The sequence below is a fragment of the Eschscholzia californica genome, unplaced genomic scaffold (assembly GCF_041429995.1).
Source record: "Eschscholzia californica isolate CP2 unplaced genomic scaffold, dmEscCali1.0.p SCAF_6, whole genome shotgun sequence".
NCBI classification, from domain to species: domain Eukaryota; kingdom Viridiplantae; phylum Streptophyta; class Magnoliopsida; order Ranunculales; family Papaveraceae; genus Eschscholzia; species Eschscholzia californica.
Genome location: NW_028238483.1, coordinates 19,349,949 through 19,365,692, shown reverse-complemented (window position 1 = coordinate 19,365,692; position 15,744 = coordinate 19,349,949). Strand labels below are relative to the sequence as shown.

General features: G+C 37.5%; 3 protein-coding genes and 1 pseudogene across 4 annotated transcripts; 2 read left to right on the top strand and 2 right to left on the bottom strand.

The window, feature by feature from the left end:
- The first annotated feature begins 543 nt into the window (after nucleotides 1-543).
- Nucleotides 544-1,906, top strand: LOC147532241 (uncharacterized). Its single transcript, XM_086649588.1, has 3 exons — nucleotides 544-786; nucleotides 944-1,169; nucleotides 1,286-1,906. The coding sequence occupies exons 1-3, from the start codon at nucleotides 544-546 to the stop codon at nucleotides 1,747-1,749; spliced, it is 933 nt and encodes a 310-aa protein (XP_086505714.1). The 3' UTR covers nucleotides 1,750-1,906.
- Nucleotides 1,907-2,128: 222 nt separating this feature from the next.
- LOC147532240 (beta-glucuronosyltransferase GlcAT14A-like) lies at nucleotides 2,129-6,184 on the bottom strand. The gene is made up of 5 exons (XM_086649587.1): nucleotides 6,083-6,184; nucleotides 4,884-5,613; nucleotides 4,724-4,799; nucleotides 4,505-4,620; nucleotides 2,129-3,150 (listed from the first exon to the last, which is right to left on the bottom strand). The coding sequence occupies exons 2-5, from the start codon at nucleotides 5,452-5,454 to the stop codon at nucleotides 2,651-2,653; spliced, it is 1,263 nt and encodes a 420-aa protein (XP_086505713.1). The 5' UTR covers nucleotides 5,455-5,613; nucleotides 6,083-6,184; the 3' UTR covers nucleotides 2,129-2,650.
- A 710-nt stretch (nucleotides 6,185-6,894) lies between these two features.
- LOC147532239 (putative F-box/FBD/LRR-repeat protein At1g78760) lies at nucleotides 6,895-9,537 on the top strand. Its single transcript, XM_086650411.1, has 4 exons — nucleotides 6,895-8,481; nucleotides 8,573-8,725; nucleotides 8,819-9,142; nucleotides 9,239-9,537. The coding sequence occupies exons 1-4, from the start codon at nucleotides 7,456-7,458 to the stop codon at nucleotides 9,299-9,301; spliced, it is 1,566 nt and encodes a 521-aa protein (XP_086506537.1). The 5' UTR covers nucleotides 6,895-7,455; the 3' UTR covers nucleotides 9,302-9,537.
- A 1,371-nt stretch (nucleotides 9,538-10,908) lies between these two features.
- LOC147532238 (uncharacterized) lies at nucleotides 10,909-14,745 on the bottom strand (annotated as a pseudogene). The gene is made up of 8 exons (XR_015228106.1): nucleotides 14,727-14,745; nucleotides 14,378-14,520; nucleotides 14,236-14,284; nucleotides 12,126-12,178; nucleotides 11,877-11,961; nucleotides 11,727-11,793; nucleotides 11,419-11,641; nucleotides 10,909-11,285 (listed from the first exon to the last, which is right to left on the bottom strand). The product of XR_015228106.1 is annotated as an uncharacterized LOC147532238 (transcript).
- Nucleotides 14,746-15,744: the final 999 nt, after the last annotated feature.

Here is a 15,744-nt window from a genome sequence, read left to right as displayed (position 1 = left end):
CGAACAGCAGCTCTGTTCGTGAACAGCAGCTCTGTTCACAGAGCTGCTGTTCGTGAACAGATCCTCCGACGAAGGGAAACCCCCTTCGCCGGAGTTTTAGAGAGAGAGAGAGTGGTGAGATTTAAAAAAAAAAAAATTAGAGAGAGAGGAGAGAGAATTTTTTTTTTTTTTTTTAAATTTGAAGGTGGTCGGCCGGAAAATTTTCCGGCCGGCCACCTTGCCGGAGAAGAAAGGGGTGAGTAGGAGAGAGAGAGTTGGAGAGAGAGAGAGGTGAATTGGAGAGAGAGAGAGAGGGGTGAGGTGTAGGGAGAGATGAGGTGGAGAGAGAGAGGGGTGAGGTGGAAATAATTGTTTTTTTATTGTTTTAAATTTAGAATTAAGAAGGGTAGTAATGACATTTATCTGAAAATAGGGGGCCATATTTGAATTTACGAAAAAAAGGGGGCCATAAAGGAAGCTGGTCACAAAGTAGGGGGCCATATAGGAATTAACTCATAAATTTAAGACACTAGTTTTGGGTGGAGAGGTAGGTGATTACTCACAATGGCCGGAACACAGGGAAGAAGAACCACCGGTCACCGGATTCTAGCCGGTTTTGGAAATGATGTCGGTTTTTCCGGTCGACTGACAAGTATCGTTGATATGGATTTTGGGGATTTTGAAGAAGAAGATCGGTCACCGAAAAATTATTGTAATGATATAGGCGAGGATGACGAGGACCAAGACAACCCACAAAGTGTTGCTGAGAGTAAAGCTTTTTGGGAAGATCAAAACCAACTTCTCCAAGTAAGTTGTTTTTAATTTTTTCTTAATTACTCCATTAGTTATTACTTCAATTTAATTAATTATATTTAAGATGATTTTCTATTAGTCCTTTCATTCGAAAACCCAATTCTTATGTTTTAAGAGCTGATGACTAAATGGGTTTTGTTATTTTATATAGGCAACTTTAATAAGGACTACATCGATCGAGTGGAAAATCAGGCTAGCAACAAAAGAAGCCATGAAGGAATACCAACTCGAAGGAAGTGTTTGTGTGTGCTTGAGACCAGTACACAGTGGATGCCGAAATTGTATGAGGAGAGACGTTAGCGATCGCCTTCAAAAGGCTGGTTTCAACATAGCTATTTGTAGGTCTAAATGGCGAAAATCATCTGAAATTCCATCAGGTAAACAAACAAACAAACGAAAAAAACAATAGACGAATAAACAAAAATTTGTATAAATATGAACTTGGTTTTTTTTAATTCAGAATTTGACTTAGTTGTACCATTTTTTTCAACAGGGGAACACACATATCTTGATGTAGTAGATTCAAGTTCGAAAAAAGGAGAAATAAGAGTGATAATTGAGTTAAATTTTCGAGCCGAGTTCACAATGGCACGAGCAAACCAAGAATACAACAAGTTAATAGATAGACTTCCGGAGGTATTCATCGGAAAGGCAGAAAGAGTACGAACAATTATCAAGATCTTATGTTCGGCCCCTAAAAAATGTATGAAAGAGAACAAAATGCATATGGGTCCATGGAGAAAACACAAGTATATGCAAGCAAAATGGTTTGGTCCTTGTGAGAGAACAATTTCTACACAGTTTTTCTCCCAGGGGTTTTCTAACCGACCAAGGAAACCGAAGGCTTCCTTGCTCACATTTGACTTGTTAGAGAATTTACCTTCTCTGCGACATTTTGCAGTAGTTGAAGTTGTTTGGTATGTGAAGTATAATGAAGTTTGGTTTGTGAATGTATGATCTTCCGGGCGAGGTGTAAAGTTGAGAGAAAATATATAATAGTGTATCTGTATATCGAATGATGTATAAGAAGATTGAGAAATAGTTTAGTGAATGGTCTAAACTATCTAGTTTATGAACACGTTCGTAGTTGTAGATTTATCGAAGTTTATTTGAATTCAGAAAGAACATAAATGATTTCTCGAGTGGATATTCGTTGAGAAATCAAGTTTTAGAAGACATCAAAAGTCATGTTGAAGGGGTGATTTTTTTTCCATTATCAGAATGTGACTCGGATTTATTTCATCAAAAAAAAAAATGAATGTGACTGAGATATATAAAAACGTATCTGAATCTATCACGTCGTGGACAAAATAGGAGTCTAAAGCAGAGTCAGATATATACAAACTTCGAATAAGTACTCATAATAGCTCCAATTCAAACGCTTTTCATGAGTCAGAAATGAAGAGATAAAAGAAAATGTATTAAACTGACTCGGGGTGATTCAGGCTCCAAATAATACCAGATGGAATAAACAAATTGAAAGTTCAATCACAGAAGTTGGATAAGTATCATTATTGTTGTTACAGACAGTAAATTACCTGCACTTTTCTTGTCTCATGGAATAAATAAACTCTCCTTGGTTAGCTCTGCACTTCAATCTTGCTCCTCCGACTATTGGTGTTTCTTTTCTCTGATGGATCCTTTTGTAAGTATAAGCTAACAACGATACTTTTCAGCTTCCGTGGCAAAAGTTAAGAAAACGGATAACGTGTTATACTGTTTCCGACCAAGAAAAATACGGTGCACAAACACCTTTGAAAGAGAACGGAGAAGCTCTACCTCTCTGTTCTCACTCTGACAATGCTAAAATTAGTGTCATTTGGCTGCAACAAGAAAACGAAGAACTTCTTCATCTAATCTATTTACATTGATTTGACCTAAGTCTTGAGGAAGAGGCTATCTTAGACAAGAGAAAAGAAAGTCGACGTGATCCTGGCCCTGGTTTAATCTTAGTAGGATTTCCAACTTCAGAACATGGAGGATTTCCAGAGCACCAACCACCAGGAGTGAAGCTACCGTTTTTTCGCTGAAGAAGATCTTTGTCTATCTTATCTAAGACGGAGTCATTTTTCTTGAATTTCCGGGCAAAAGGAGCACCACTTCGAATCATCCTAAATGTGTCGTTAATGTTGAGAACATGAGGGTGTTGTTTCGGGGGAACATCCCAAGCAATATAATGTAGATCGTGGTTAACTGCAGTCTCGGCAAATTGAGGCACATTGCAGATAATTGTGTGGAAATAGCCTTCGGGTGATGAGAGAAAGTTGGAGTAGTACATCAGGAGAGTTCTCGGTAGGTTGTCCCAGCCCCATATTATATACTCAACGAATGAGCGTGATAAAACCATCCATGCTGAACCTGCAAAAGTTCTTCCTCTTACCCCATTAACGATATACACTAAATCTGGCAATAGTCATCCTGCAACATTTATGTACAACCCAACTCCCCCCAACTATATAACAAGGGAGGAGGGTATCTTTTTCAGAATACACCATCCTCTTGAATGGCTAAGATTACACCTCCCAAACTTATCTCTAAGAGTTGAGATTACATCTCCCACTTATTTCCAAGGGTTGAGATTATACCTCTCAAACTTATCTTCAATGACTAATATTACACCTCTAAAACTTATCTCCGAGGGCTGAAATTAGAGAATTGTCCGTGTCAACCGGGCATGGGGTTATACCTCATTACATCAAATGTGTAATCTCAACCTTTGGAGATAAGTTTGAGAGGTGTAATCTTAGCCATGAAGAGGGTTTGAAGATAAGCTTGGGAGGTATAATCTCAACCCTGTGAGATAAGTTTGGGAAGTGTATTCTTAGTCATCGAAGAGGGTTTGAACATAAGTCTGAGAGATATAATCTCAAGCCTTGGGGATAAGTTTGGGAGGTGTGATCTTCGCCATCGAAGATGGTATATTATCAAAAAATACCCAGTGGCATCGGCACGGTGAAAATTAAATTTTTAGGCAAACTACATGAAAACAAACAAAAGGTAGAAAAAATAAACACATTGTTGTTTTCGTCGTGAAAATGTCAATAAAACATATTTAGGAGTAGAGAAGGTAATTAAACTCAAGAGAAGCTAACGGTCATCAATTTGGGGATCTTAAGAGAGTTATGTGAAAAGTGATTACAGGGGAGGTTATTTAACTAATTTAACTGTATGTTGGAGGGAGATATTTTACGGGAGGTTTTTTTCTTTCTAATTTAACGTATTTTAAAGGGATAGAGTTGGAAAAAATGATGTCTATATCAGATTTATCTTTGGATATATGCTCCGATTCATCTGGAATTTAGCGACCTAATGGTTGATTATAAATTAGCCAACACAACTACAACTGCCCCTTGGGATTATAACCTCTTTTAAACCTGACAAAATAAGGCCCATTCAGCCAAACCTACCCTAAATCACTCCTAAGATACGGTTAGCCAAATAACCTACCCAAAATCTCTCCTTAAAGGACCTTCATATATATCTCACTTTCCATACAGGTCTACTAAAATTAACATCATAGATGAGTGTAATTTACTCTCTGTTAGTTACCTTATCTTCTCTTCCATCATCTTCTTCCATGTTTATTGGTATTTTTCTCAGCAGGCACGACAATGCCTTTACATTTTTTTAGGTGCATTCATATAATATGCATCAATTCTCTATGTTTAATCTTTGCAAGACTGAAGGAAACGATGGAAAAAGAGAGTCTGACCTGTAAATAGTTTAAATGCTGTTCGTAGTTCTCTTCTCTCGGTTGCCCAGAATATATCTGCTTTTTTTGTCATATAAAGTCCAGGATCTATAATCAAGGGCTTCGCCCTTTGACCTCTGTTCACCAATAGAATTATAAGATTAATGTATGAACATGGCATAGTTAACCGAAAGAGAAACTGAAAAAGGATATCAAAAAGAGAAAGGAAAATCAAGGTACTCCTTCCAACCTAACCGACTTGTATGCTCTATAAAATTGAAACTTCTATTTAATTTTGAAAATGTGAAGATAATATCTGCATATATAAATTAAAACGATTACGAGATTATAAGAGAATCAACAAACGAACTTTTGAAAATACCGAGAGAATAAAACGAACCATCTTGTGTCATGAGAGGGTAATCTGAAGCACTGAGATTTATAAACCAATCCCATTCTTTGCTTTTCTTGAGCATAATGGCACATGCATGAAGTGTATTAGAAATCATAGTTGGTCCTCTGTAAGTAACCATATTTGCTTTTTTGATCATATCCACATTGCCAATCTTTACAAATATAGGTTCCCTTTCTATACGAGAAGCAAGTTCCAACCTTTCTTCCACCGATGACTCCAAGTCCAAATGAACTATGTAGTGATTCAATGGATGATAAAGGACTTTCAAAGTTCTCCATAGCTTTTCTAAATCACCTTTAGAACCTGAAACCAGATAGGCGAACCGAGGAACAGAGGGTTGTGTTGGGGGAGGAGGTTCTATAACTTTAGATTCAACAAAGATTGATTCGGTTTGGTTCAACGATGTTCCTCTAGAGAAAATTGAAAAGATAGAGTTGATTTTATCTAAAGAAGAAACAAGACCCAAGTTGAGAGAGGTTACAAGGAGGAAGACACATAGGAGAGAGCTTACCACAAACGAAAATACCCATTTTTTCTCTATGTTTAAAGGTTCCATGAATGAACCTGTTCATGGGTTGTTTTCGGTTACCGAACAATCATCCCCATTTTTCAATCTACTATGTTTTATGATCTCACCATAAGAATGAAAACTAATAACAGAGGCCTTCGATATTCGGGGTTTCTAGCTTTCGAAAAAAATTGAACTTGAATGTACCTATAGATTAAACACATGAAATAATTTAATATATGCATATAAAAGGAAGATCCAATATTTATATATAACAAGCATTTTGATGTCAATGAGCTAACAAAACAAAGTCTGTGAATTTCTTCAAAAGACTTTCTGTTTTTCCTTCTATTTGAGTCATTTTTTCAAACACATTAACTACATAATTCAAATTTGAACAAAATAAACAAGGAACTATACTATAAATCCAATTCAAACCAGAGAATTATGATAAACAAATCTGAAGAAATAAAAGAAAATAATCGATACCCAATTGGATCATAACCCATTGGAGAAATTTGCATATAATTTACCCATATGAATGAAAACCATCAACATACAATATAATTCACAACAACAAGATCATGAAAATAAAAACATACCCACAACTTCAAATCAATCATACTATTAGAAAGAGAGAGAGAAAGTTCTAGAGAAAGAAAGAAAGAAAGGGTACCTTGTTGAAACAAGACAAGAAGCAAACCAATCAATATATGAATATGAAGCCTTGAGGAAGCTAAAAGGGCAAAATAAAGGAAGCTTTTTTTGTGCATGGAGTAAAAAGAAGGAAAAAGATACTCCTTATAAAATATGAGATCTAAATTTTGTTGTTAACTAATCAGTATTAAGTATCCCGAAAAAACAGCGGGAAAAAGTTCCCGAAACATTAAGGACCATAGGATTTAAGCGAGATCAACACGTGGATGTTCATTACGGGTTTGTAGAAAGTAGTATATTCGGGACACATGTTGGGTCAGTTTGGTATTTTGCTTTAATGGTAACTAAGTCGGCATTCATTACGGAATAATAGTTGACCAATGACGGAATAATCGTTGGTGACTTGGTCCCTTTCTCTAGCCTTCGAATTTCATACACTGTTCGTGCAAAGTGGGAATTACGGATTGCTATGACAGATTTCGTCGTATACTGGAGCATCAAATTGTTTTTTTCATCGAAACGGTTCGGGACGAACCTCGTGGGAGAAGGGGAAGCTGATGCAGGGGCATCCGGCGTGGACGCTTTTGCCGTGGACCTATCGGCCACGTAGGTCAATCGGCCATATTGTTTAGAATTAGGAAAGTCCCAGTTTTAGTATGATTGAATTTAGGTTTAGGAAATTACATTATTTCAGTATTTACATTAATTGGAAAGTCTAGTTTGAGTCTATTTATTTAGGAAGTTGCAGTATTTCAGTATTTCCATTATTTAGGAAAGCCTAGTTTGAGTCTAAAATCCTATAAAAGGAGGTTCAGTCTGTCTTTTATTTTCATGTTGAAGAGAAAAACCAATTGAGTTTAATCAAGTTTATAGTTATTTATTCGTTCTTTTATCGTTTTTTGTTTACTTTTATTATCTTCTTTTAATTCCGCTGCGTTCTACATCAATAGCTCTCCAACCATAATAGCTCCCTAATAACAATTTTCAGCTCCCTTTACCAATCGCCCAAATTTAACAGCCGAATAAATAAGTGGGTTCAACTGAAAAAAATCGCCGAAATTTAACAGCTGAATAAATAAGTGGGTTCAACTGAATTTTTTTTTTCTCTCTCTCTCTAACTAGTCGGTTGGAATAGGTATAAATAGCTGAACAAAGGAGTTTTCGTTCCACACTGAAAAAAAAATCTCTTTTTTCTCCCGATTACCTTCGTTCTTGCTCTTCTGATCTCTGGTTTTAGAAATTAAACCCTTAACTCTCTACAGTTTCCAACCATTTTCTCCTTCATTGTCTCCCTATCTCTCTCGGTAAGTCTGTAGTAATAGAATTTCTTTCCATTTCTTTATCGTTTTCAATTAGGAAACAAAAACCGTAATCCAAGAATCCATTAAAAAAATGGGAGAAAACCCTAATCGATCAAGAAAACAAAACTGCAATCAAAAAGGTGATTTAGACAGACTAAGTAATCTTCCGGAAGATCTAATCCATCTTGTGTTGTCGTTTCTTGACATAACTGATATCATGAAGACTAGTTTGTTGTCAAGACAATGGAGATACGTCTGGTGTATGATGCCCTATTTTAATTTCAATGAAGCTAAGTTTTCAAAGTTACAGATGAAGAAACTGAGGTTTAAAAGGGAACTCACAAATCAACAGTTTGCAAATTTCGTGAATTTCGTATTAAGTCATCGTTCTCGACAGAAGACCATCAAAAAGTTCAGTTTGGAATCCAGTTCTTCCAACCCGTCTAATGAAATCAGGGAAAATATCAATTCATGGATACATCATGCTATTAAGAGCAAGGTAGAAGAGTTATCCATTAGGTATTATTTCCTTTCACCTTTTCGATTTACTTCTAGTATTTTTTCAAGTGTTTCTTTAACAAAACTAGAGTTAGGTTCATCTATGGATAGGGACGGAAGTTCCAATGTTAATCTGCCTGAAACTATTCATTTGCCTAATCTCAAGTACATGAAACTTGATTCGATCGTAATTGAAGAAAAAGGGATTCAAAAGTTCATCTCGAGTCTACCCTCTCTCAAAACATTGATTCTAACGATTTCTAGAGTTAGAGACAGGGATAACGTTTTCGAGATATCTTCGGTGGTACTATCAAAACTTCAAATAGAGAATACACTTGCCTCGGGCAATAAACCCAGCAAAATTCATCTGTCTACTCCCAAATTAGAATCTTTGATTGTCCACGACTTTATGGCACAGCGATACACATTCCATGACCTATTATTGTCCATTGAATGTGCACATATTAACCTAGTAGCAGTTAGGGGATCTGATGTTGGTCCAAATGCTATATCGGAACTCCCAAAGAATTCTCTTATTTTATACGTTGAGCGTGCCAAGGACTTTTTAAAAGTTTTAACTAAAGTGACAGATTTAAGCGTGTCCCATGACTTCCTCGAGGTATGTCTTCCCTTGAATTTCTTTTGTCTCCAATTGGTTAAATGCAATTTAGTTGGCTCATGCATAGTTTACTTATTTTATTTCTGCGAAGGTTATCGAATCTCTGAAGTTTCATCCGAACCAATTCAATTGTCTAAAGAATTTGAAGTTAGTGACATGGCTTTCAAATAAATCATTTGGTGCAATAATTTCCTTGTTAAATGCATCTCCTAATATAACATCAGTGTTCGTGGAAATTAAAGTGGTAATAACCGAAAACCTCACCTCTTGAGCTGTTTATGTTTTGGATGTCTTCAATTAAACGGGTACTAACTCTTAATGTTTTTTTTTAATCCAGAGTTCTAACAGAGACAGATTGTATCCTTTCCATGATGAAGAAAACACTGATTCTAATATGGAATTGGAATCACTCCCAGGCCTTCTCAACCATCTCACGGTTGTTAAAATTGAAAAGCTATTTGCTTCTATTAATGAGCTTAAACTATGTGAGATGTTTTTGAAGAGTTCTCCCAATTTGGAGAAACTTATTATCAGTTATAACAATGTCGTGGTTAAGGGAGAGGACAATAAACACGAAATACGGACGGGGAGCTTTTTTGAAAAATTGCTTAATTTCCCTGCAGCTTCAGCCACAGATTTGACGATCGAGGAAGAGGATTATGTGAGTTTATTAACGTTTGATTCATACTTACTCAAAGAAGTATCCTTACTCATTTAACTTTAAGTTCTGATTTTCTTGTATTTTTTACTTAATCAGGGGCAGAATGGTACTGCTGGTATCAAGGAGGTTTCTGCATCAACCAACTTGATCTCCAAATAGGTTTCATCTATGGATATCGAAGGACAGTAGAGAATGAGTTAGTAGCACTACATGTATATAATAAGTAGCTTGAAGTTTTAGCTGCAAGAGAACCTTGAGGGTCTTTATTTGATTTCAGTTGGATATTGTTGGTGGTTTGTTAAATTTTAGATGAACATTTTGTCATCTTTCTCTATTAATATTGTTGGCTTAGTATTGCAATTTAGACTACAATGATTTGTGTTTTTGTTGGCTTTTTACTCTAAACTCCAATTTAGCTGCAGATTTTGTGTATGTGTTCTAATTGCTAATCTTTAGTTTATTTTTGTCGAATGGTTATCTAAATCCTTGATGATATTTTGATCATCTTGTGAGATGTCAACAGGGCTAATTTTCGACATTAGAAGGCTAATTTCAACCACAAGATGATACAAGCCCATAACTAGGAATCGAAGTGGTACAAGTCCAACTAGCCAATTTTCGACATCGCAACGAAAAACGTATACACAACTTGGAGGTATAAACCTCATAACTAATACTGCAAAATGACAATAAAACTATGCACCACATTCAACTAGACAGTCTGAATTACACTTCCATTAACAAAATGGCAAGGAGAGTATGTCCTGGTTAACTTAAAACTCCATTAATAAACTAGGAAGAGATTAACCAAAAGTGTCACCAACCTTTGGGTTAATCTCTTCAACCTTTTGGGATGAAGAGAGAGAGAAGGAGAAAGGGATGAAAAGAGAGAGAGGGATGAAAAGAGAGAGAGGGTCGCCAGCGTTAATGGTAGAAGTTGCCGGAATCCGGTGGAGCTAGCTGGAGTTTTAGTTGAGGTAGAGGAGAAGAAGAAGAAAATAAAAAATTGAAAGGGTGATGTTTGGGAGAAACTAGAAAAGTTTGTTTCTACCCAAAACTTATTGCCCCGCAAACTTTGTTGATTCCCCAAAACACTGGCCTAAAACAAAGATACTACAGTCATGATCTCCCACCACCACCTCTGGCCACAATCATTTAGGATTTCCCTCGAGCAAGACGACTGGCGAAGAGAAGATGCCCTGAGAGAGAGATGGTCGGAAGTAGTGGTGGTAGTTGTGAAGTTATGTATATGTTATTTTGGCAGTTATAAGTCATTCGACTACGATCACGTAAGTCGTTACTAGACATTGATACATCATAAAGATGTGATAAGCACGATAACCGCCTAATTCAAACTAAGAATGAAAGAGGCCTAAAACCCGACATGAAAGAGGCTTAAAGTCGACAAATTATTACATTATTTATTTTAATACATAGCCTGCATTAGAAGGGATAAATCTTGATAACAAACTGCTTCCACCGAGACTCGATCCCACAACCTCATTGGCTTAGGAGGGGTGTCCAACCGTTGCACCAAAGGCTGGTTCCACCATCATCTCTTATCCCCAGTTCGTTCGCTACGAATTTGGGCTCTCGCAAGGGGTTATATTTTGTTTTATTCCGTCATTTGTAAGTTGATTAGTTTTACCAAAATAGCGAATAAAATGCTAATAAGGAATCCGACTGAAACTAAAAGATACAAGCATGACGATCATTCACATTAAAAAGAGGAGTATTCGAGAAAAAAAAATTGATTCTCTCTCTTCTTCATCGAAGAAAAAAAGGTGTATTGAATGAAAAGAAAACACGGGTATTCACATAACCAAATGCCGCCCAAGACCAATAACATAATCTTCTGATGTCTACACTGAGTATAATTTAGAAAATAAAAAGGGTACAAAGAAAACCGACAAGATTTTGACTGTAGTCATACTTCTATGAAAATGCTTTAACGGACACGGAGCAACAATAAACACAATAACAGTTCAGTCGGGCCAGGGCAATCCCATTCTTAGAATAGGAACTCAAGGATCCTGTTGAATGTCTTCTCTTTCAATTTGATTATTTGAATCTCCCCAGTCGAAGTTACTTGCATCCTCTGATGCACACCAAAAACTCCAAATCGACGCTGAGTTTTCATCACCTAAATGGAGCAGAAGCAAATAAATCAATTTTGTTACGAAAACTAATTTGTCACAAACACATGTGTATATATATATAATCCCAGATTAGAATTGCATGAATATTGTAAGAAGACTAGGAGATAGGAAATATACAGCTTAGGCTATAACGTTCGTCACTTTCATTGAGAGTGTCAAACCTCCGGTGCCCAGATGAAGTAGCAGACATTGGAAGATAAGGTTTACCGTCAATGAATATTGTTGGATCTTTAAAACCAAACACAAGGCGGATGGTTCACTAGAACGATATAAGACCCGACTTGTTGCAAAGGGCTTCGCTTCAATCAAATGCAGTGGAAAGCGAAACCATTGACAGTATCTGCAATAAAATCAAGAACAATAGTTCTGATTTCGGAAAACATTGAAATCTTTCTTTCTGGTTTAGGAGATGTAAAAAACCATACTGGATGCTGCTTTAAAGCTTGATACCCATTGCCCAGTCTGAAGGTCATAATAATGAACTTGACCATCCTGGTTAAGAAAATACCACAGATTTTAATGATTTGAGGACGTCAAGATACCCGACATACATTAAAAAGGAGGTTGAAGGATACCTGCCCGCCTGTACCAAGATGTCGACCAGAAGGTTCTATATCAAATAATATCCGCTGGTTCTTATGTTCTGATGATCTGTACAACCTAAAGATCAAATAAATGTAAGAATATCAGAACTGTTTGGACCTAACTGACTCCATTCTGGTTCTCATATAAGTTAATTTTAATGCAGAGAGAAATACAAAAGATGCACCAACTAAACTATCACCAAACATAAGAAGTTATTACTTGCCCAATAGTTCACTTACTTGTAGACTATTCCAGCAGTATTTCGTATGTCCCAGCATAGTATATAGGGGTCCTTCAACCAGCAAAGAAAAGTCAGTGTCAGATACAGATATTCAATATCGGGATGAAGATCATGCTGGATTAATTAAACGCAACTTGTGTTTTGATACATGGAGCCTGCATAAATTGGTAAATAAAAACATCCATTCATAACATTCATTACTTAAATATCGGGATGAAGATCATGCTGGATTTTCCAACTTACTGCAAAACTTCTTAACTAAATGCTTGCCTCCGGTTAAATCGTACAGTTATGGTATTACATCATTAGTAAGAGTAGGACAGCTCACCAATAAGTTGGAAAATCTACCTTGTACGTGGTCTTACTGACGAGAATAACAAGCGAAATTAAAAAACAAATTTCGCAAAAGTATGTACTCCAACCTTTTTTTTTTGAAACTGTGAATTAATATTCATAAACCCGAAGGTGAGCTGTTCGCCAAGGATAAGACAAAGTACAACGTGCAAAACCAAGTAAATGAAAAACATAACTAACAGTAAAAACAGAAAAAAAACGGGGGAGCGGATCGGGCGTTCCCCCGACGAAGCCTAACCCAGAAATATCCCAACCAAAAAGTCACCCTCCACCGACCTAAGGTGACTACATAGGGCTGCCCCTCGACACGGGCCACCATTAGATGTAACCCTCGAATGAACAATCACAAAAAGAGACCCGGACTAACGAGACAAAACACCCCCCTTCCACCCCCAACCACATAGGTCTAAGACGATTCTTCCTCTGACGATACTTCATCCTTTTTCTCCTTGCTGAGGTCCCTCTGCGTAGATGTTCTCGTAGGGGTGGCCAAACTCCATTCTAGCAGCTTCAGTTCCCTGCTGTAAACCGCCAACCTTTTTTTCTTCAATCTAGATCTCATAGCGGCCAGAGATGTCTCACTCCCCTCAGCCAGATTTTGAGGGGGAAGAGAGGCCAGAAACTCTATGGGTTTAGCGATAACCGATTCCCCTTGGTTCCTCTCTGATTGGGTGGGTTTTCTGATATTCCTTCCAGAGAAGGGGCCTGCCGACCAACCCATTTCCTTTATCTTTTCACCCAGCGATTCCGACTGTCCCCCCGAGACTTCATTTTCGCCCATTTTGGCCCGGGTTGGTGTTTCTAAGGACAACTCACTAGAAATCCCCAAGCCTGCTTCTCCAAGCTTATCCATGCTAGAGCAACGATCCTCGACCCTCCTCTTCAAACCTTGCGTTCTTAGGAGCGCCTGTTTAATCCGATCCGGGCCTACGTTGTTCTTGGCCCACCTAACTGATAAGTCCATTAGGACTTTCACCGCTGATAGCACTTCTTCTGACTGGGGCACCTCCTCGAGAGAGTCTCTCTTGCCCTTCATTTCCTGAATTTCATTACCCTATATTATCTCCTTCCCCTTTGATGACGTTCCCACGGCTGTGAGAAGTCTACTGGCTCCATCCCTAACCCCTGAGTCCTCACTGGCAGACCTATTCCTTCCCTTTTCTGCTCCATCCCGAAGATAGGTAGGGCTCGTATTCAGTCTTTTGATAGGAAAAGAGATTGAAGTCCTTCTCAGAACCGGGAAGGAGTTACGAGGCATATATACTGGAACTCTGACTGGAGGGAATAATTCCTGCCACACTTTTGATTCCGAGGCCGACACGGACTCCACCTCCGAATAGATAGGATAGGTGACTCCATCTATCACAAGTTCCTGGCTCACTGGCATCGAGTTGTCCTTCTCACACAGAACCGTGATAGAGGCATACCAGAGGTTATTCATGGACGAAGTGTCCTTATGAATGGCGAGTATGGTTATGTACTCCAACCTTTGGTTCACCAAAATCCCATTAACTGAGTGTATTGCCCTAGAGACGTGAAACCTACTTTAGTTGGGCAGTAACATATGTGTTTCTCTACTACAGAGATGGGGGTTCAGATCTTACTGATAAAAAAAGAGGAGTTACCCTATAGATAGGTAAGTAAAGTTTCAACGGGAATCTAGCTTTTATCTAGTACACTCATTGTTATCTTCATTCTTTGTGTTACACTGTTACTATATGAAGGACAGAATCGATGGAGATTAAAACAATTACCTTTCTTCCACCTGTGTATAAATAGGTTACCATCTCTTGAAAATTGTACCTGCAAAATGATCATAATAAAAGGCTTGTTTATAAAAGACTAGCTGAAAAAAGGAAACATAAAATCATAATAAATAATAGACATCTCACTTACATGGGTAACTCCACCTTCTTGGCCATGTAAAACATATAGAAGCTCCATGTTATCTTCTGTATAAATTGCTGTAGTGTGACTATAAGAACCAGTAGCAAGCATCCCAGTATGCGTGGGGCAAAAAGCAGTAGCAGATATGATACCTGAAAACCAATAACAAGTGGATGAACTCAAAGCAAATTCACACTGGAGAAATAGTTGCATTCGTAAAAGCAGCTGTCAGCAAATCACTTTTAAGCTCCACCTTAATAGTGTCCAAACTCCAAATTTCATGTTAATAACACAAATGAACTTAATGATAAGACCCCCAACCATAAAATTTCAGTTGCCCTAAGTTGAGGCACAATACCAAGTTTTCGCACTGACATCATATGTATGGTGATTTCGCCAAGAGTGCTTCTAGGATTTTTGCTGCAAGTCTTCACATCCAGGTTTGTTACTATTCTTCCTCTTCTTATTCTTCAAATTAAAAAATCCAGAGTTCATGATTGGGCAAAATCAAAGGCCAGAGAGAAGTGGTAGTGTTGGTGCCAGCAGTCGGAAGTAGTGGTGGTGTAAGCGAGGGAAGTGGTGGTTGTGGTTATGGTGTTCGGACATAAAGATGAAGGTTAAGAGGTAAAAGACAAATTGATTTTTAAACTAAAACAAGATTGTTTAGTTGACCAAAGTCTTTATGTTCCAGATAATATTTTGGATGGTCCAAACCCTCTAAATACGAAAATAAGAGGATGTATGACAGGTTTATGTGCGACTTGATTACAAGTAGGTTAACAAAAGCAAAATTGTACTGGTGTGAACTTTGGTTCCAAATATGTGATATCTTACCATCTCTTGTTACATGCTCTTGATTATCATTTAAGAATCCCACTCAAGGATAAAATAAGAAAAGCCTTTTGGAGAGCTAAATCCAATCCAAGAATTATAGCATATTAAATGTGAAAAAGAAAAACCCAAAATAGGCACAAACATTTTAACCACATTTTAGATTGAAGATTAATATTACTTTTCAAGTTTTAGCTAATCTATCTTTTACGATGGTAAACCAATTTTTGGCAGGTGAGAATGAAATGTGATCACAAGAAATCACATCATGGTAGGACTCTTTTACCGCGCTCTGAACATGGCCAAAGGGACCTGATTGCAGACTTCTCACATTAAAGGTCTGGGGTGGTGGGTTGGGGTGGACTGGTTCCATTTCATCTGCCAGCCCACTTCTCACATGACAGTGTACACACAAGGGCCAGCAGATTTTACATGTAGCATATCTCTTTTAAAGAAGGTAGTACTCTCCAGATAGCTTAAGTTCTTAAAAGGAAGAATAAATCAATGTAAGTAAACAAAGATAAGCTTCAAAATTAAAAGTGGAT

Excerpts from the sequence above, each read along its gene's own strand:
- LOC147532239 (XM_086650411.1), top strand. The coding sequence starts at position 7,456 with ATGGGAGAAAACCCTAATCGATCAAGAAAACAAAACTGCAATCAAAAA. Across the intron at positions 8,726-8,818 it reads TGTTCGTGGAAATTAAAGTG|AGTTCTAACAGAGACAGATT; the intron begins GTAATAACCGAA and ends TTTTTAATCCAG. Across the intron at positions 9,143-9,238 it reads CGATCGAGGAAGAGGATTAT|GGGCAGAATGGTACTGCTGG; the intron begins GTGAGTTTATTA and ends TTACTTAATCAG.
- LOC147532240 (XM_086649587.1), bottom strand. The coding sequence starts at position 5,454 with ATGGAACCTTTAAACATAGAGAAAAAATGGGTATTTTCGTTTGTGGTA. Across the intron at positions 4,800-4,883 it reads CCCTCTCATGACACAAGATG|ATATTATCTTCACATTTTCA; the intron begins GTTCGTTTTATT and ends TTATATATGCAG. Across the intron at positions 4,621-4,723 it reads AGTCGGTTAGGTTGGAAGGA|AGGTCAAAGGGCGAAGCCCT; the intron begins GTACCTTGATTT and ends ATTGGTGAACAG.
- LOC147532241 (XM_086649588.1), top strand. The coding sequence starts at position 544 with ATGGCCGGAACACAGGGAAGAAGAACCACCGGTCACCGGATTCTAGCC. Across the intron at positions 787-943 it reads ATCAAAACCAACTTCTCCAA|GCAACTTTAATAAGGACTAC; the intron begins GTAAGTTGTTTT and ends TATTTTATATAG. Across the intron at positions 1,170-1,285 it reads ATCATCTGAAATTCCATCAG|GGGAACACACATATCTTGAT; the intron begins GTAAACAAACAA and ends TTTTTTCAACAG.